This window comes from Euprymna scolopes, chromosome 25, assembly GCF_053919585.1.
Source record: "Euprymna scolopes isolate OS-2025 chromosome 25, ASM5391958v1, whole genome shotgun sequence".
NCBI lineage: Eukaryota > Metazoa > Mollusca > Cephalopoda > Sepiida > Sepiolidae > Euprymna > Euprymna scolopes.
This window is the reverse complement of record NC_136506.1, coordinates 95,386,368-95,407,633: the sequence shown is the minus strand read 5'-3', so window position 1 is coordinate 95,407,633 and position 21,266 is coordinate 95,386,368. Positions and strand designations below refer to the sequence as shown.

The 21,266-nt window shown below is 35.0% G+C and overlaps 1 protein-coding gene across 6 annotated transcripts in view; it reads right to left on the bottom strand.

Annotated features, from left to right (window-relative positions):
• Window positions 1-2,873: 2,873 nt before the first annotated feature.
• The window catches only part of LOC145247526 (uncharacterized), a 225,468-nt gene continuing 207,075 nt past the window's right edge, over window positions 2,874-21,266 (bottom strand). For all 6 annotated transcript variants that reach the window (XM_080109349.1, XM_080109350.1, XM_080109353.1 and 3 more), the window contains 4 exons: window positions 15,321-16,674; window positions 12,048-12,206; window positions 7,647-8,267; window positions 2,874-4,778 (listed from right to left, as the gene is read on the bottom strand). In XM_080109349.1, coding sequence (XP_079965475.1) covers window positions 4,530-4,778; window positions 7,647-8,267; window positions 12,048-12,206; window positions 15,321-16,674 — 2,383 coding nt within the window. In that variant the 3' untranslated portion in view covers window positions 2,874-4,529. The remainder of the gene's footprint in view (window positions 4,779-7,646; window positions 8,268-12,047; window positions 12,207-15,320; window positions 16,675-21,266) is intronic.

The window sequence follows — 21,266 nt, the reverse complement described above, 5'->3', positions numbered from 1 at the left end:
TGTGTTTCAAAATAAACAGCCAGCTCACTCCAAACTCTGACCGTTACAACAATAAGTATCTCTTGACATACTTTTTCCTTTGTCTGTTCTAACCAAAGAGTCATTTGATCGTCCTATTTTTTCGTTCTTTTGGCTCTTTCTCTATAACGGCATATCAACCCCATAACTTGGTTACAACAGAAATTCCCTTCATCGTGCCATAAAAAAATAATAATATTGATATGGCATTTTAAATGTCGTTAACATCCCGTGAACAAAACGCCTAATTGATTTTTTTTTTATTTATTTATCTGTTAAATAGTCCAATCTTTGGCTCGAAGTTTGATTTTTTTACATGAATTTAAATGGTCTGTTTTTTTTTTTGTTTTGTTTTTTGTTTTTCAAAGATACTTGAACTCTCGAATTTTTGGTGGAGGTACTTGAACAGTTTGATTTTTGGCATGAATATTTGAACAGTCCAATTTATTAGTAATGAAACTCTAACAGTCCAGTTTTCGGCAGTAGTACTCTGACTGTTCGGTTTTTGGCTGGGAAACTCAACAGTCTGATTTTCGGTTCAGCTGGTGAACGCTACAGTCCAATTTTTGTAGAAATAAAATTCCAAGTCTGATTTTCGGCCGGGGAACTCCACTATTCAATTTTTTGACAAACAGTTCGATTTCCTGGCAGTGGTACTCCGCCTATTTTTAGCTAGGGAACTCCACGCTGCCACTTGCGGCAGTAGTGCTTTTACAGTCTGATTTTCGGTTCAGCTGGGGCACTTTACAGTCCAATTTTTGTAGAAATAGAATTCTAAGTCTGATTTTCAGCTGGGGAACTCCACTATTCAATTTTTTAACACGAGAGTTATACCAGTCCAAGTTTCAGCAGTATCAAACAATCCGACTATTTGCAAGGATACTCAAGCAATCTTATATTTTGTGGGGAACTCTAACAGCCAGAATTTTGAAATGGTAATTCAGAAAGTCGGATTTCTTGACTTAAGAACTCCAATAGTAATAATAAACTCTTAAAATCTCCATCCACAATATTTTTTATAACAATCTATTCGTTCTTTGATGAAAACATTGTTATAAAAATGAAAAATAAAAAAAAGCAATAAAGTTCAATAATATCAGACAAAATAAATAAATAATAACAAAATAAATAACAACAATAACAATAACAATAATAATAATTTATAAGGCAATATAAATCAGGGATTGGTGTCATAGTTTCAGAAAGTGGGAAGAGAACTGAAAGAAATTGGGTTAAGGAATGCATACACACATATATATATATTTAATATATAAAATTATCTTGTCATATTTTCAATGTTAGACCTAAATAAGCAATGTATTTGACGAGTCTATATTTGATTCTGACTAGGGATTTCTTCCATTTTATCCTTGCAACATATTCTTTTTTACACTAAAAGGAAATGTAGTTCACTACGGTTTCTGTCTGAAAATTATCCCGGAAATAAATATTATTACAATGGAGACAATTTAAAAAGATCAAAATGTAAGGGAGATAACTTCAAAATTTCAAAATAAAAAAATGTAACTAATCTCTTTTAGATTTGGAGCTTTCCCCCCCCCCATCTCTCCATGGCTTACATATTATTAAACTAAAATAATATTAATAAATCTCGGACTACCACAGGTAAGGAAACCTGTAATATATATATTATATATATATATTGCATTTTTTATTTATCCAAACATTATTTGTTACATATGTGCATGCATGTTTCAGTTTTGATTTCATTCAAAAAGTAGCTTCTTTGGTCCATTTTAAAAACTAAACTGGCCCGAAGAAGTTGATTTTGAATTAAATCGAAGCTGAAACATGTATTCACGTATGTAGCCAATAAACATTGTTATTTTCTTATTTTCATATGATTCTATGATTACGTAACTATTTTTAGCGAGACTTATGACCAGCCCTAAGACATATATGTGTTTTGACGATTTAAATTATGTTTCACATCAAATTTCAAATAAAGAGCATACATAAAGCTATTACAGTCCCTTTCAGCTGTTTCAAGACAGTGTCCATTTTAAGTTATAGCTAGTTCATCGATGTTTTCATATGATCTAATTTAAAGGTATATGTATGTGTGCATGTATGGATATCTATGTGTGCGTATATGTATATCTATGTGTGTGTATATGTGTTTGATATAGAATTATCCCACAGTGTCCAACATGCGGGAAATACTTTAGAGCTCAAAGCGGTCTAACAAGCCATCTTCGAACTCACAGAACAATTGCATGATCACGGTCATCTTCGCAAACGATGGACGAACATCATTTGATCTACTCTGAACATATATATATATATATATATATATGATTATTTTGTGTATATCATTCCAATCAAATTGAGATCCATTTCTAAAATTTTCAGATTCATTCATTCATAACATCAAAATAAATAATTATTGCGTTATCTTGGTCTCCATGGCAACCTCGTAAATACTTCATTTAATATGGAGAAGTAAGGCACAGATAAGACTTTGTTAAAGGTTACAAAAAAAAAGGATGAAAATCACACTTTTGGTGATAATTTCAGTTCTGTTTAGTGTGGAGACTTACTATGTGGCCCATATTGTAGCTAATCAAGTCCCACGTCTTATTATTGTTTTAAAATGTAAATGGATCTTAATATTTTCGAAATGTATCCGATTTTGGTTTAGAATTCTGTATATGTGCAATATGTCCACAATTTCATATGATTGGCTTACACACCAAGATTTATTAAGTTGGGTAATTGCAAAAGAAAGTCTTTTGTTGCAGCAGTTTTCAGTTCGTTCATAAAAATAGTTTTTTTTTTTTTTTGTCACTGGAGAAATATTTGGAAGAAAGTAAAAAAATTAACATAAAATAACAAATGTTTTCCTCTTTTTCTTTAAATATTCCAAAATTCAGTAAACATACAGATTATTTGAGAACTTGTAAGGAAAAAGAAAAAAAATGAACAAATAAACAAAAATCAACACATAATTTATATAAAACGCATTAGAATAAAATTCTTAACATAACCCGCCTAGTTTTAATGCTTATAACATTTTTACTTCTATTTTTTTTATTTATACCTTTCCTTCTATGAAATCTGTCTTTTTGACAAGCAATGCCTAGAGTCACTGACCACCATTAAATGTCGCTTATGAAAAAGACAAAAAGTATAAAGTAAAAAAATGTTATAAACGTAAAACTAGGCGGGTTTCGTAGAGAATTTAATTCTAATGAGTTTGGTATAAATTATGTGTTTTTTTTTTTTCGAAGAAGAGGTATGCGTTATCAAGTGTTAACTATTCTGCACTTTTACCCAAATTTTCTTTTCTTTCATTCAATCCGTTTTTTTTTTTGTTTTTGTTTTTTTTTGTCATTTCTTTCTCATATTTAACAGTTTTTATTTTTGTCGACTTTTCCAGAACAATTTGATAGAATGAAATTGGATTCTTTTGCTGTCTTGTATTGAAAAAAAGAAAAAACAAAAACTCTGTGTGTGAGAGAGAGAAAGAGAAAAAGAGAAAAAATTATAAAACTATTTGCAGACAGAACTTTTAAACAGAAAATTTGGACATGTTTCAACTATAGACAACAAACCGAAAAAGTTGTAAAAAGACAAACATATAACAAATAAATGTTACCAAAGGCAAAATAATTTACTTCGAAACACAAGTAGAGTCGAACGCTTAAAACAACAACAAAGATGGCGGACACGAGGCTACCACCTTTGAAGTCTTGAGAATCGCTCAAGATTCGAAAATAAGTAAAAGATAATGGTAGAAATCCACCCAATAAATATCACCGTGGATGAATTTCTACCAGTATTTTGATTTATTTTCGAGTTTTAACCGATTCGTTAGATCCAAAGTGGCAGCCTCAGCTCCGCCGTCTTTGTCGTCATTTTAACTTAAGTGCTTGGCGCTACTTGTGTTTCAAACTTAATAAATGTTTAAAATAAGTTAAAACATCAAGAACTTATCCAGATCGGTTGAAGATTAACTTATCTTGCCTTTGGTAACAGTTATTTGTTATATATTTGCTTATTGACCACTTTTTCGGTTTGTTCTCTATAGTAAAATGTGCCGCAAAATTTTAACGTAAAAAAAAAAAGAATTTTTTTGCATTAAAAAATTGTTTAAAAAGCAGAAAGTTTCTAATAAAATATACAGAAAATATTTAATGTTTTTTTTCCAATTTTCTTCCATTTTTTTTTTCTTTCTTTATAAAAAGTTGTTTTTCTTTTTTTTAAAAGAGATCCATACACTGACATTTTCAGTATATTAAAAACCGGTTGATTTAATTTTTTTTTTTAAATCCATCCAGTTTTTTTTTTCCATTATGTCTGTTTTTTTTTATTCAATTTTTACTTATTCCATTAAATCTTTAAAAAATCTTTTTTTTGCGTCTAACATTTTTTGTAAAATTTGAAATCACATTTTCTTTTTTATTTCCTTTTGATTTTTTGTTGCATTTAACCCTACAAAATCCCAGCTAGGAGGACGATGAGGATTATGGTTTATTCCTAATTTCGCTTCATGCTGGCACCTGTCGCCGCACTTTGGAACGTACGACCTGCAACATGATCAGTTTACGGGCACCAGTTTTGTCTCCAAGAGCGACAATCGTACCCTTATCTCGGCTCATCGTTACGAAGAATACATCCATGTTGGTGTTGAATGAGCAGAACTGGCTTCCGGTCTTAGTACGCCACAGTCGGATGCTGCCATCTTGAGAACCGGACGCAATAATCTCATTGTCTGGAGAAATAGCAACACAAGAGACCTAAAAGAAAAAAATACAAAGACTCTTTGAGTACGTTAAAACTATATAGTAAATTAATTAAATTATTGCGTTTGTGTAATTGTGTCCCCCCCTCGATTTCTGTTAACTATACTGCATGATTGCCGAAATAATTGCCCACCCCTACACATTAGAGATCCCTAGGTGTAAGAAAGCCTTCTACTCTAATAGTTTCTTCCTCAGAATTGCTAGACTCTGGAACTCCCTTCCGGGTTTCTTTTTTTCCCAACTGTACTGACATGCAGAAGTTTTTTTTTGAAAAATGGAGAATGTATGAGATAATGAATGATGAAAGTTCAAAAGATTTTACTTTTGCAGTCTCTAGCAAACTATTCAGCCAATTTTGGGTCTAAACAATATTTTCCTACAATCATTTTATAAGTATTTTACAGTTTGCGTATGTATTATCATAGAATCAATCCTCTATTGATTATTATATATTACGAGAAATAATTTGCCCGGTGAACTAATTTGCAAAAAATTTAAAAAATAATAATGATAATGTCGTTCATCAAATTCTGTCTGTGTTTGTTTACAATATCACGTCAGCTGATATTTGGACTTGACGATGAATGTCCTAGCAAAGTTACTTCTGATTAATGTTTACTTTCAAAATATGCTAGTGAAGAAATGATTTGTGATGATTTTCAAAGGTACCTCTTCTTTTATCGTAAATTGAACTCATTAAAAAAAAAGAAAACAAAAGAAAATGGTGAGGTACACAGGGGGTCATTTGATCTGTAGTCGAATGCTCTACCACTAAGCTATATCTCCAGATTATAATAAATCTGTTTTTTTTTAAGAAGAAATGATTTACTGAAATTTCATTATCGCACTTTGCCGGTGTAATGTAAAATATTTCCTTGTAAAAATTATTCTTTTTTTAGCTATGAGAGAAAAAAGCTATTGTTAAGATTGGATGCTTTCGATACTTATCGGATGAATTTCTGTTTAAAACATATCTAAGAACACTGCCAGACATATAAAATAGCTTTGTGTGAAATTTGCAAAAGATAGGCTCAGCCGTTTCGGAACCTATGAGGAAGGAACTCACACACACACACACAAACGCACACACACTCTCTCTCTCTCACTCGCACACCCACACACACACTCACACAAAGTTACACACACAAAGTTACACACACACACTCTCTCACTCGCACACATACACACTCAAACTTACACACACACACACACACAAACGCACACACACTCTCTCTCTCACTAGCACACACACACACACACACACTCTCACTCGCCCACACACACACACACACACACACACACACACGCACACTTAATAGTAAAGAAGAGATACCAGAATACCAAACTCTGTTGAACAGAATTGAAATCTCAAGAGCGATGGCCTTTTAGGTTTCCTTAAAATCAATGAAATTCGTTTATTTACAGAACTGACCCCCTCCCACCAAAAATGTTTTAATTTTAAGAAATAACTTTTAATCAATGAAATTAAACTGCTTATGTAAATTTAAATACATTCTCAGTTTTAGTCTGCCAATGGTTTAAAACAAACGCAGTAATTGATCGAAACTATTACAAATTATGTCAAATCCATCTGACAGCAAAAACCGGTGCATACAGCAGTTTATGTTTTCAAATTTTTGAGATGAGGATTTATTATTTGGATTATTTGGACTACTGTTCTCATCTTGCGTGTTATCCGCCAATGTAATTGCTGAGTTTCTTCAGGTGCATCATGTCAAACTCTAGAATCTTTCTGCCAAACTTGCCAATCTGCACAGAATTTTAAACAGAACACTTTATTTAATCTATAAGGGTAGCATACTCTCGTTCCATCAGCTATGACCTGGTAGATGTCCCATGTAATTCCAAATTGTATTTTGAGTGTCTACCACACTGAGGATTAAACCATCAATCCCCAGGGACTAAGTCCAAAGAATAGTCTCTAATTTAACAGTCCCACGTTGTCAACTAAGCTCCAACCCCTGCCCCATCGCCACAATGTTGCATCTCTGTGCCTGTTTTACAAGTATTTTAATGGAATGTGCTCTGATGCACTCTTTGCATTTTTACCCCCTTGATTTACATACCCGCTTAGCAACAAAATCACACCCCTTCACTGTTGATGCCAGAAACCTTTCTACTCTAATAGTTTCTTCCCGCAAACAGTTGACTTTGGAATTCCCTTCCTGCTACCTGCTTACCTGACTGTATTGACACGCAGAAGTTTAAATGTAATGTAAACCAACATCTTGCCCATCTTCCCTGAACATGATCCCAAGTAGTAGACCCTTACATCCAAGTGGCGCTGTGTCTTGTTTGGGGTGAACGTGAGTATCTGCATCAAACTAGCATGAATCGGGTACTGTTAGAAAGAGCGATCTCTCTGACTCATAATATCAAAAAAGCAGAAAAAAATTGTTTTATATAGAAATATCATTTTGTTTGAATGTGGGGGGGGAGGTAACAATGTTGGTTTCGATGCTGTTTGTTAATCCTGCATGCATGAATGGTCGATTTGTTCTCTCATTTTAAAAAGCTAAATTTGCAATGTGATAACATTATTGACATCTTGGTCTCATCAATAGAGTGTTTACTTATTAACTTAAGTTTTGCAAGTTTGTGTCCACCACATGGCATTTTTTTCTTTTAATAACACGATAAGATGGCACCCAAATCCCATTTTTTATATATATATATATATATATATATATATATATATATATATATATATATATATATATTGACTTTATAAATCAAAATATCATATTTAATCATATTTTACAATCAGGCAATGCCGGGCGCCCTCTCTGCTGGCATTATGATAAATTTAAAAGAATACAAAAAGACAAAACCCAAACTAACCTCTCCTGTATGGCCGATCAGAGTATTAACTAGCGATTCATTCGACATATCCCAGACTTTGATTGTGCAATCAGCCGAAGCTGAAACTAGTGTGCTAGAATCCTCCGAGAGGGCTACAGCTGTGACTGCTGCATTGTGGGCATGATTACCAGACGCCGACAACATCTGACGGAGCGGTTGGCCATTGCGCAGGTTCCACACCACCAAGTCGCCATTCTTCAGGCCAGTGACTGCTTCGTTTTTGAGAATAGCCGTACATTCTGGATTGGCGTTCATCTTCAGGATGCTAGGTTCGACCACATTGTAGCTCGTCAGCGTCATGTCGAAAACGACAAACTCAGCACTGCCATCCATCGAGTTGTGGAAGCCGGCCACTGCATATCGGTTATTCTGAGACAGATTCAGGAAGCTAATGTAGTCGTTATTGCCAACGCTTGCTTCGTAACGCATCTCTTTGATTGGCTGGTTGCCCAGGAGATCCCATACAATGATGCTGGTACTGTTTCCAAATTTGTCAGTTCGTCCTAGGGCTACTTTGTCTCCATCGCTCATAACTTGTAGAGCTGAGCAGTATTCCTCCCCAGGCATGACCAGAGGTCTTCCAGAATCAAAGTCCCAGATCTGCAAGAAGAAAAAAAATGTTTTTAATGGAACAAAAACATATGAATACACCATTTCTCTCTCGTGTGTGCGTGTGTGTGTGTGTGTGTGTGTATATATATATATATATTAGCCCTTGTGTGAAAGAGCAGAACACAAAATGTTTTAAATAATAATAATAATAGAATAACAATAACAGAGACTTTTGCTGGCGAGGACTACTATTGAGTTTAACCAGTTATACAGTCCTTTTGAAATTTTCATCTCCATTTTTCTCGTTATCTACTGAATATTTTTAATGAAACCTATATGAAATATGTTCCTTATTAAATTGTAAAGATTTTCTATTCTGAAAGAAGGTTAAAAAAATTTAATCTAAAAAAGTTATTTTAAAGTTTTTGTTAACAAAAAATTCAGATTTTCTCATTATTCAGACATGTATGACAAAGAGAGAGTTGCAAAAAAGAGTTGTGGTGTGGGGAGAAATACAAACTGAAACAGAGAAAATATTCAGACCTGTAATAGTACAAAGAGGGGGTTGCAAAAATGAGTTATGGTGCGAGGAGAAATACAAACTGAAATAGAAAGTAGGAGATTTTTTTATAAATACACGCAAAACCACATTCATTTTTTTTTAATCCAAATTAATAAATTAAATAAAATATAATCTTAAAAAGATACGATACAGGTTAGAAAAGCATTTCATCCAAGTCATGAAAATTGTTAAACAAAATGTATTAAATTTTTATACCTTACTTTGTAAAATTTATAAAAGTGCATTTTGAAGATAAATAAATGTCAAATTGAATCTTGCACCTTTATTTTTAAAGCCTATAGTAAAAACATTTAGTTTAACAATTTTCCTGCTTTGGATGAAATGCTTTTCTAACCTGTGCGTGTGTGTGTGTGTGTGTGTATATATATATATATATCTTCTACTTATATATGATCCCTCTAGGCTCCAAAACGGCTAGGCTAATTTTTTTTAAATTTCACACACAAGTACCCTACGTGCCCAGGAATGTTTTGTATCGGAATAACTCTGATAAGTATCAAAAATCGATAATCAAAGGAAACTGATTAAAGAAGAAACGGTCCACTTTTGGTCTAAGTTAACACTTTTATGCAGCCTAGCAACATAATCGAATTTAAGAAGTTTTATCACGGCACAAACAAAATAGTCCGGCCTATAAAATCAACAGTAGATTCTTTGATAAGACAGAGGCGCGTTCAAAATGAACGATTCTGTAAAAAATGTAAACATGACTATATTTGGAATTATTTCCGACCAGCAACTATATCTTCACATGGCGTGAATACTGCATGAATACTGATAAAATTATATGGTTAAGGCACATTTTATTAAACATTAAATTTAAAACAAATTTTTTATTTTTTATTTATCTACTTATATATAAAAAGAACTGTGTGTGAGTTCGTTCCCTATAAGGCTCCAAAACAGTTGGGTCGATTTTTTTTTATAAAGTTTATGTGCTTGGGAGTGTTTTTAGATAGGTCTTGTATCGTAATACCTCTGATAAGTATCAAAAATCGATAATCAAAGGAATCTGATTAAAGAAAAAACGGTACAATTTTGGTCAAAGTTAACACTTTTATGCAGCCTACCAACATAATTGCATTCAAGAAGTTCTATCACGACACAAGCAGAATGGTTCAACCTATAAAATCAACAGTAGGTTCTTTGATAAGACAGAGGCGCGTTCAAAATGAACGATTCTGTTTAGAGTATAATAGTACCATTGTACTTGACTTTTGCATTTTTAAACTTCAAGTCGTTATATAAAATTCAAAATAATTCCATAAAATCAACAGTAGGTTCTTTATATTGCAAACTAAATCACGACAGGGATGCATGTGAAGCTTCCTCCCAGTGCACAGCGGTGAGTTCCTGACTAGAGCAGGCAATCAATTGATCAATGAATAGGCAATTTCATCGATTTTGATGACAATAAAAGTATTAAAAGTGTGGATTTTGTTAATCCTCTTTAAATCCTGAGTAACGTAGAGTCACCCCGCTAGTATATGTAATTCCAGGTTAATATTTTCCAGAGGTAAAGCAACAAATAAATTTTTGATGAGCTTCACACAAAAATGCTCAATACCAAAGTAAGGCAAGATATACTTTTTATTTGTTTTAAATAAGCATTAATATGTCACTACACATTCATGAGCATGTTTCGGTCAGTCAGGTTGATAAATTTTGTTATTTTTCTTTTTTGCAATTGTTGAATGACTGAACAATTTTTATTATGGACTAAACTTTGTGTAAGCAACATCACCTGAAGAGGTTTCTAGTTACTTGTAACTGATTGGCTGAAACATGTTCATAAATGTGTAGCGGCATATTTATGCTTATGCAAAACAAATAAAAAGTATATATATATATATATATATATATATATATATATATATATATATAGCGCAATGGTTAGAAGCTCCGACTGTCATTTGGGCAGTCGGATTTCGATCCTGGCTTGAGGTAGTTGCTTGTCTAGCCACACTGATGGACTGTGAAACAGCGAAACAGTACTGTATGTGGATGACTATAATGATCCCTATCTAGGGTTGAGTATATTATGAAGTGATATACAAATTACCATTAGCGTATGAAGCGATGCTCTTTGTGTAAACAAATTGAGCTTAAACGTCAAAACATTGTTAATTCACTTTCTGCATAGCAGTAGCCATATAGCACAACAGTTAGAAGGTTAGAAGCTCCGACTGTCGTTTGGGCAGTCGGGTTTCGATCATGGCTTGAGGTAGTTGCTGGTCTAGCCACACTGATAAGCTGTGAAACAGTGAAACAGTACTGCATGTGGATGACTATATATATAATTCCAGGTTAATATTTTCCAGAGGTGAAATAACCAATGAAGTTTTAACAAGATTCATACAAAAGTACTGTGTTCTAAACAGAAATATTTGATTCGAATGTGCTCGTTTTAGCAAAGAACCTACTGCTGATTTTATACACAGGCCCCTTCTGCTTATGTGGTAATAAAACTTCTTAAATGCACTTGTGATGTTAGGCTGTATAAGATGTTAACTTTGTCCAAAATCAGAATATTCCTTCTTTAATCGACTTTACAATACTCATCAGAGGCATTCTGATACAAAACCTATACAAGAAAACTCCCAGACATATAAAGTATATTTGTGTAACATTTCATAAAAATAGGCCCAGCTGTTTCGGGGTCCATAGGAAATGAACTCACACACGCAGTGCGTTTTATGTACAAGTAAAGATTTTACATATCAAGGAGTCATCATTCTTTTTAACACAACAGAAATGTGTGTGTGTGTGTGTGTGTGTGTGACGCGGTTTGTCTCAGCCTACAGGCAACCCACCCAGGCCAGTTAGGTACCGAAATGAAGCTTATGACCCAGAGAATGTTTTAGTGTCCATGTTTGGTGTATGGAAATGCAAAAAAAAATGCAAAAAAAAATGACGATTTACTAAACAACGTTTTATTTATTGGATATTTTTCCTGTATTCACCGGAAGTTATTATCTCCCTTAGTTAATTCGATTTACTTTGTGTGTGAGTGAGTGACAGAGAGAGAGACAGGCAGGCGGTTCAAAATGAAGCTTATGACCCAGCGGATGTTTTAGTGATATTTATATCCATGTTTGGTGTATGGAAATGCAAAAAAATAACGATTCACTAAACAACGTTTTATTTACTGGATATTTTTCCGGTACAAGGACTCAAGTTTGCCCAGCTGGCCAAACATGGGTCCTTGTACAAAAAAGAAATGTAATAAGAACTAAGGTTCTTACCTGAAGGTTTCTGTTTGTCACGCCTTTCTTCATAGAAAATCCGTTCACATCAAGATTATCCATGTTTACGCTGCCAACGAGCAATTGACCGTTGTAAGCCAAGTGAAGATTGGAAGCGCCAGCGACGTTACCTTGCATTGCACGCAGAAGTTCTCCAGACTACAAAGCATAAAAAAAAACACAAATTAAGATATTTGTATAAAAATTTACAACATTTTTGGATATATATATATATATATATATATATATATATATATATATATATATAGTAAGTTCTAAAATACATATGGCGATTAAGCTACACAGAATATTCCGCACCTGAGGAATCCTAGCGTGGATGAAACGCGGAATATTCTGTGTAGCTTAATCGCCATATATATTTTATAACTTACTACCTAGCTCTACATACGTATTGAGCACTGTTGAAGTAAATAGTTAAAGTTTACGCATAAATTTATACTTTCGTATATTAATTTATGTGACTAAACAAAGTAGTTATATATATATATATATATATATATATATATATATATATATATATATCTTATAATATATATCAATCCTTGTTTAAGAAGCTCAATGTAATTACAGAGCAATATAGGGAATAAATGACAAAAAGTTATATTCCAAAATTCATGATGTTGGCCATCTTATAATTTATTCCTTTAATTCAGTTGTCAAGAATTGTATGAGTCAACCGAATTAAAGGAATAAATTATGCTATGATCAACATCATGAATTTTGGAATATAACCTTTTGCCATTTATTCTATATATATATATATATATATATATATATATATATATATATATATATTTCAGGTTAAAGGTATTCAGAAGATAATATCCATGAATTAAAACGAGGTTATTAAGAGTGCTCAATAAAAAAACAAAAACAGATATAATGTTTTTATTTATATAGACAAATATTACATAGTCGCTACACTGACATGCTAATGTTTCGGAGCAATTGGTTTATTAAAAATCAAAAGTTTACTTTTATATAAAGTTTTTTATTATTTTTCTTTTTAATAATTTCTTTACACACATATGTGTGTATATATGTGTATTTGTCCTGCTAGGTTTGTGATACGTATATAATTATTTCTGTGGAAACCCTACTGTAAATCCTTTTTTACTAACGTTAATTAGTAATAATCGAAACCGTTATTTTAATTTATCTACCATTGGTAAAGCCATTTTTCCATGTCGCTCAGCAACAATGATAGAACAACAGACCGTAAAAATTCTACTGTGGATAAGTTAATAGCGTGTTTTTTTTTTTGTTTTTTTGCATGATGTGGTCTGTAGGTTCAAACTCCGCACGTAAATTTCTTATTTTTTTTTTATTAACTTGAAAATTTGCTTTTTTTTTTTTTTTTTCATGACATGGTCTGTAGCTTCAAACCCCACACGTAAATTTCTTAGTATTTTTTCGTTAACTGGAAAGATGTTGATATAAAATAATTTTTTCCAGATATACTCATATCTTCATGTCTTCCCCCTTTACGTCTACTTCTTTGGTTGACATGTGATTTTAAACGCTTGTAAACTTTGGCATATTGTTTTAGCCTCTCCCTTTCTCTTATAATAATGCAATGTTACTATATGACTCCTCCTGTCTTTCAGTTCTCTTCTGTTTTTTCTCTTTCTTTTGTTTTTTCTTTCTTCTTTCACCTCTTGTTCTTCCTTTTAGCTATCACTTCTTTTTCCTTTTTTATCTCTTTTTACCCTTCTCTTTTATCTTATTAAGCCTTGACATCCCCTTTCCCATGATCGCTTTCTATTTTTGAGTCTAAAATATCACTTACTATCACCCCTCTCTTTTTATGTTAGCGATTTAATATTTTATTTTTATAAATAAAAAAAAAAAAATACATTTCACTTCTTTCATTTAAGAACCAGATGCTTTGATTAGCGGATTAACTTTTATTTCTCTCGCCTGACGAGGAACTTTTGTTTTTTTTAATAAACCAATTGCTCCGAAACATTAGCATGTTCAGTATAGCGACTATGTAATATTTGTCTGTATAAATAAAAATGTTATATATAAATATATGTAAATAAATATTGTGACACTTATCTATATATGTAATTAAACATTACAATATTGTTTACATATGCAATTAAACATTACAACATTTGTCTACATATGTAATTAGATATTATGACATTTGTCTACATATGCAATTAAACATTACAACATTTGTCTGCATATGTAATTAGATATTATGACATTTGCTACATATGCAATTAAACATTGCAACATTTGTCGACATATGCGATTAAATATTACAACATTTGTCTACATATGCAATTAAACATTACAACATTTTTCTACATATGCAATTAAGCATTACAACATTTGTTTACATATGCAATTAAACATTACAACATTTGTCTACATAGTACTTAAACATTACGTTTGTTTACATATGCAATTAAAGATTATTCATTTATTAACGAATGCGAGCAAAAATTCCAGCATTTGGCTTCATATTCAATTAAAATTTACATTTATTTACATATGCAATTAACTGTAATTGTAATTCTAAAAAATATAAGCAATATATATATGTATATATATATATATATATATATATATATATATATATATATATATATATATATATATATATATATGAGGTAAAAGTACTTCGTGAATGGTGGTAACTATGTAGAAAAATAAGTTCTGCCCGTTTTAATGATACCACTCCCATCTTCATAACTCTTCAACGTTTTAGTTTTGAATTAAACAAGTTGAGCATGCAGAGTCCTCTTCTACAAATGAAAAAATTACTTTCACCATGATGATGGTACAAAATCTCCAAACAATCCAAGACGTGGTTATTGAAAAAAGTGTGAAAGGAAAATGTACTCTCATAATGACACCTAGGGAAGGCAACCAGAGTTATCGCAGAAAATCCATTCTGGCAAAAATTTATTTTTACCATGACTAATGTTTTTGCAAAATTTTTTAAAAATCCAACGTGTGAACAAACGAATGGACAAATGGATGTGAATTACTAGGTCCAATCCCTCCTTTGTCGGGGGATCAAAAAATAGGTGGCCTTACTTTTGGAATGACTCCCACAGATTGTCATTTTACTAAGTTAAGAAAAAAAAAAATGGATAAAAGTTTATGAAAAAAAGCGAAAAAAAATTGCTGCAATATTTATTTATATCGAATCATTCAAAATTTTTTCTATTTTCGTAAAAATGTTGTACAAGGATTCTTATTGATACCTTAAACGGAACTGTTGCCAATACTTACCTGCATATCCCAAACTTGAGGGGCTCCTGTGCTGGATCCAGTGACCACACTCCTTCCATCACTGGTCATTAGACAGCAGTCCACTCGTACACCATCGGCTATAACGACTTGACCGGGAATCGCAGGCGGGCTTCCACCCATCGTAGAAGTGTTGTAGTTATACGATGACGAGGATTCATTGCGGCTGCTGTAAGACTTCATTTGATAATTATATGTAGACGCAAGGGTATTGGTGGAGGACGAATAACCCGCAGCATCTAGCGTGTTGTGCGAAAAGATGTCTTGCTGCATATTGGATTTTCCGTCAACACCAAGTGAAGAATACATTGTGTTATCAAACTGCTGCTGCGAGACCGCTCCACCTCCACCTCCACCTCCACTTCCCATGTATGATGCGGATTCGTAATTATAGTTGCCCACTTGTCTGTCATAGTTCGTAACTCCTCCTCCATAGCCGCTGGCCACGGCAGAAGATCCATCCATGTAGGTGAATCCGGACCCGGCACTAGCTGAATGCACGTTAAGAGTGTTCTGCTGAGAAGAATAGCCAGATGATTGTGCGGTGACCGATCTACCTTGTCGTGGGGTCCCAATAGCAGTACCCTTATTGGAGAATGTTCCAGTCACACGAAGGGTGGCGCTGTCTCCAGCTTGACCAGCATTGGCGCCAGAATATGAAGAACCAGAGTTGATGAAAGTAAATCCAGAACTACTGCCTCCACCTGCCGCGGCTCCAGTAGCGCTGCCGTTAACCACCTGCACTTTGGCTTGACCACTTCCTGCACCATCCCCACCTCCTCCAGCCGACTGCTGAATCAAAGGTGCGGTAATCCCAGGAGATGAAATGGATGGACTGCCACCACCGCCTCCACCACCTCCACCACCTCCACCGAACGGTGAGCACATACCAGGTTTACACTGCACGAATGCCCAGGTGAGTCCTGCGCCTAGCGTGAGCAAAGCAAGAAATGTTCCAGCTGCTGCACCTGCTCGGCTACCAGCAGCTGCACCTGCAGCACCTCCGGCACTCCCAGGCCCTCCAGCACCACCAGTTGCGCCAGAGGCAAAAGCAGCAGCAGCAATTCCTGCTTCGGAACCGCTGGAACCACCCAAGATAGAAGGACCAGCTCGGATGGGTGCATAATGGGGTACATCAACTGCAACTCCGAATCCACCATCGTCATCGGATTCGACCAGGATTCCCGTGATGATACCTGAAGAGTCTCCATCTCCCCCAGATGGTGGAATAATGATGCCTCCGCCGTCGGATGTTGTAGTAACTGGAACAGGTGCTTCCGTCACTGGGCCAGCTGTTGATACTTCAGGAAACGTTGGTTTCTCGGGTTCAATGCTCCTAAGAAATAAAGAAAAGAAACCAAATAAAAGTCAAGTATATATCACAAAAGTCTATATTCCAAAGTTCAAGATGTTATCCATCTTACCATTTATTTTTTTAAAGTACGTCAACAGCACCTGTTCTATAGCGCAGACTCATTCATGTAATTATTATGTCAATTTTGGAATTTATTCCACCTTTAACTTATCAGAATATATAAATATATATATATAAATATATATATATATAAATATATATATATATATAAATATATATATAAGTCACTTCATGTGTGTGTGTGTGTGTGTGTGTGTGTGTGTGTGTGTGTGTGTGTGCGCGAGTTCCTTCCTTATAAGTTTCGAAATAGCTGAGCCAATCGTTTGCAAATTTCACACAAAGGAAATTTATATGTCTGGCAGTGTTCTTAGATATGTTTTGTAGAAATTCATCTGATAAGTATCGAAAATCGAAAAAAAATCATCGGATTTAGTTTTGTGTTATTTATAAAAAAATTTTTTTTTAATTCATGCAAAAGAAAAATCTTGGACAGATTGTATTCAACCCATAGATGACACCCTGATAGGTACTACTATTTCCGGTTAGAATGGACCTAGGAGTAGTGGAGACTAAGAAGTTACTCCACATTCTTTCAAACTCCCAAATTAGGGCCTCATCACCGGATGCAAAACAAAGAAGGAATCTTCTTAATTATATTTCTAATATTTGATAGTTCCATAGTTTTTGATCCACTTAGGTCTCACCACTGAACGCAGTATCGTAGTTGATCCATGAAAGATTCTGTTAAACTCACAAACGAATATATTCCTCCTAAGTCTGAATAAAAAAAGAACTTGTTCATTTTTTACAAAGATTTTTTTTTAGTTTATCGTGTCTTCATTTGTCATACATAAATAGACAAAAACCTTTTCAAGTCGTTTAATTAAGTCCTTAATATTTTCAAATATTTAGCCGATTCTAGTTTGTTTAGCAGTAGCGAAGAAAACGTTTATGAATACGAAAGGCATTCTCGATGCACGAAATCTGATGCTTGGACTCAAGAAAAGGCTGCTAAAGTGTTACGTCTGGTCAGTTCTGGAATATGGATGTGAGTCTTGGACAATCAACAAAGCGATGAATGGACGTTTGGAGGCAGCTGAGATGTGATTCTATCGACGAATGTGTAGCATTTTTTGGGCAGAGAGAGTGTCAAATGCTGAAGTGCTAAGAAGAATGGTCGAGATCGGTTCCTGCGGCGGACCATCAGGGAAAGGCAGTGCCGCTTTGTTGGACACCTATTGCGTGAAAAGAGGGCATTGAGCGGCACATCTCGGAAAAAGAGCCTGGGGAAGTGTAGTACTTACCAACACAACAAACGCCCTCGTGTTTGTGCCTTGTATAGGCATGCGCGACAACAAAACTTGGGTTTTTATAAGCGGAAGTCTCGAGGTTGTTAGGAATATACAAGTGCATGCGCAAGAGGAGGGATTGAGATAGTGGTATAAAGGCAGGTCGAGTGAGAAGGTTGTGGTGGTTGTTGTCATTGGACGTTACAGTGACGCGTGCATTAGCAGGTGATTAAGAGGCGGTTTATTTTTGTGTGTCAAGTCGCGCACCTCGGTGAAGGTCATATAAATCGTTCACCTCGGTGAAGGTGAAGCTCATAAGCTATTTCGGCCATTTCATTTTGTCTCTTTTCCTGGACGACTATGGCTGGGGCAAAGTTTGATTTAAAACTGATACTTGAATTCGACGGATCCACTTCTGTTGTCGACTGGGTCGAAAGGGTTGAGCTGACCTGCAACCTCTGTGAAGTAAAGGGGGTGCATACCGTGATTCCCCTGAGATTGGCTGGAGGCGCCTTAAGTTTATATCAGCAACTGAGTGCTGTGGAGAAGGCTGATATTACCTGTATAAAAAATGCTTTATACAAGGCATTTGCCATGGATCCCTGTACGGCCTACGAAACATTTGCCACTAGGAAGCTCATGCCAGGAGAAACTGCGGACGTCTTCTTCGCGGAGCTGAAGAAACTTGCAGTTCTATTTGGCAATGGAGTGTCAGAGCAAACACTGGCGTATGCGTTTGTGGCCGGCCTTCCCACCCATGTTAAGCAACTGTTGAGGGCTTCCACCAGCGTATCTGTAACACCCATGGAACATTTGTTAGAACGCGCTCAAGCCATTATCAGAGATGAGGAGGACCTGAGGGAACCGGTTGTAATGATGGCGCAGGCCGCCAAGACTAATGCTGAAAAGAGTCCCAGTTTGAGACCCACGACCAATGGGAGATGTTTCTGCTGTGGCCAGCGAGGCCATATCGCAAGAAATTGTACTAACAAGGGGCGGGGGCGCCCGCGCTGTTTCCAATGTGGTAGCTATGGACATTTATCCCAAAATTGTGCGGGAAATGCATCAGGGGGCAGGACGTCAGCGCCGCCCTGTTCCCCGGACAAGATTTAATTGAGGCGCAACCGACAATAAATGTGTACGTGGACCAAGTGCTTTGTTCAGCTCTTCTCGACTCCGGGTGCTCGCACACCATCATGAGTGCCAAGTTGTGTCGAAACTGGATAAAGCAGAACATCAAAGTAACCACAATAGGTGGCAATACGCAAGCTTGCTGTGGAGTCGGAACTGTCAAAGTCCACACAGACTCTGGTGTGGCCGCAAACATTAATGTGCTGGTGATGCGAGGGGATTTGCTGGGATTCGATGTACTGTTGGGATATGATGCTATTAAGGCATTGGGGGGAGTGGTTATCGGAAGAGATGGGACTGTGCGATTTTTGGAAACCTCAGGCAAAGGATATTAGACTGGATGTATAGGGTAATGGGTGTCAAGAGTACCATCGCTGTCCGAGAACAAGCAATGAACCGAAGCCTATGGAGAACACTAACGATGATTCCATCTATGGCATAAACATGCCACGACACAGGAAGAAGAAGAAGAAGAAGAAGAAGAAGAAGAAGTTTGTTTATGAATAATTTAAAGATTCGTATATTTTGCAAATATTTTGTAATTGATTAAATTTATTTAACTCTTAAATGAGATTCTAACAGATACTACTACTTCCGGTGAACAAAACCCAAATCCTGCAAGAATTGAAGAAAAACATCAGAAACGAAATAAAGGAGTTAAATCGCAATCCAACGATTCTGCAATCTGTCATGTTTTGGAAAGAACACAAATATGCGAAGCTGAAAATGGGCAACATTTAAAAGCTTTTATTTTTCGTAAATAAAAATTGTTTACATTTTGCATGTTTTTTTTTAATTCACAATACCTTAGTCAGATTGTGTTAAAATTACGGAAAGATTTCTTCAAAAATAAAGAATTTATTTAAGTTCAAAATCCTTCAGTGACTTTTTGGACACCCTGTATTTTTTAATTGATTAAATTAATTTAATAAATGAGATCCTAATAGGTACTACCACTTCCGGTTAGAATGGACTTAAGTAGGAGTTGTAACAACATTCACAATCCCCCAAACCCCCAAATTAGGTCTAACCATCGGATGCAGAACAACGAAGGAATCTTCCAATATTTCAATATTTGATAATTACTGCTCTTTGATCCACTTCGACCTTTTACCCAATTTGCGATGAGAAAATTGTTTGATATGTTAATTGACTGTGTATAACGCATTAGCTCTGTGTGTTTTTTTTTCAGAGTAAAAATATCGAAAGTTATGTGTGTAAATAAGTGAAGCTGTGATGCAAGGGCTGACATTTCTTCTCAGCAGTTTTCGATTTTGTATTTAAGGGCTCCAGGTGTGAATAAATATGGAATATTATTCGTAAAAATAAGCCGGGGATGACGCAGTGTTTTTTTTTTTCTTTTTAAATTTTTTTATTTTTATTTTATATGTTTAGCATATGGACAGAAGGGACGTTTTTATTTGCTAACCGCATGTGCCTTTCAAAGACCCAAAGAAAAAGAGAGGAAAAGGGTTTGATAACACACACACACACACACACACACACACACACACACACACACACACACACACACATATACTACTCAAAACATAACATATCCTAACCTTATACTTATGTAAGGGATTTTAATTATGCTCGCACGCACACACTCGAGTAATGATAGCAGTAACCGAACTCATGAAAAGAATTTCCAAAACAACTTGGCGAATATACCCGGTGAACCAAGTGCAAGAAAATACAAACAATTGCACTTAAAAAGGATAGGTCAGAATCTTAAAAAGATCTCTCGGTTGGAGTGTATGAAACAGTGAGTGAATGTCTGGTATCCGGTAGAATGCCCCATCCCCAGCGAAACCAAAATGATAAGAAAATTAAAACAAAAGGGAACACACACACATACATGCAGATGAATCCACTACTGAAAAGACCCTCAAAACGTCCTGACCTTACACTTACATATATTAGAGATCTTCATTATGCACACACACACACAACACACACACACACACACGCGAGTGCACACACACACACACACACACACACACACACACACACACACACACACACACACACACACATCCACATGTACATATAAATACAAATTACAGAATTCCCATAGTTGTATTTATCTACTTTTCATAGCAGGATCGGAAAATGGGGTTGAAGAGTCAG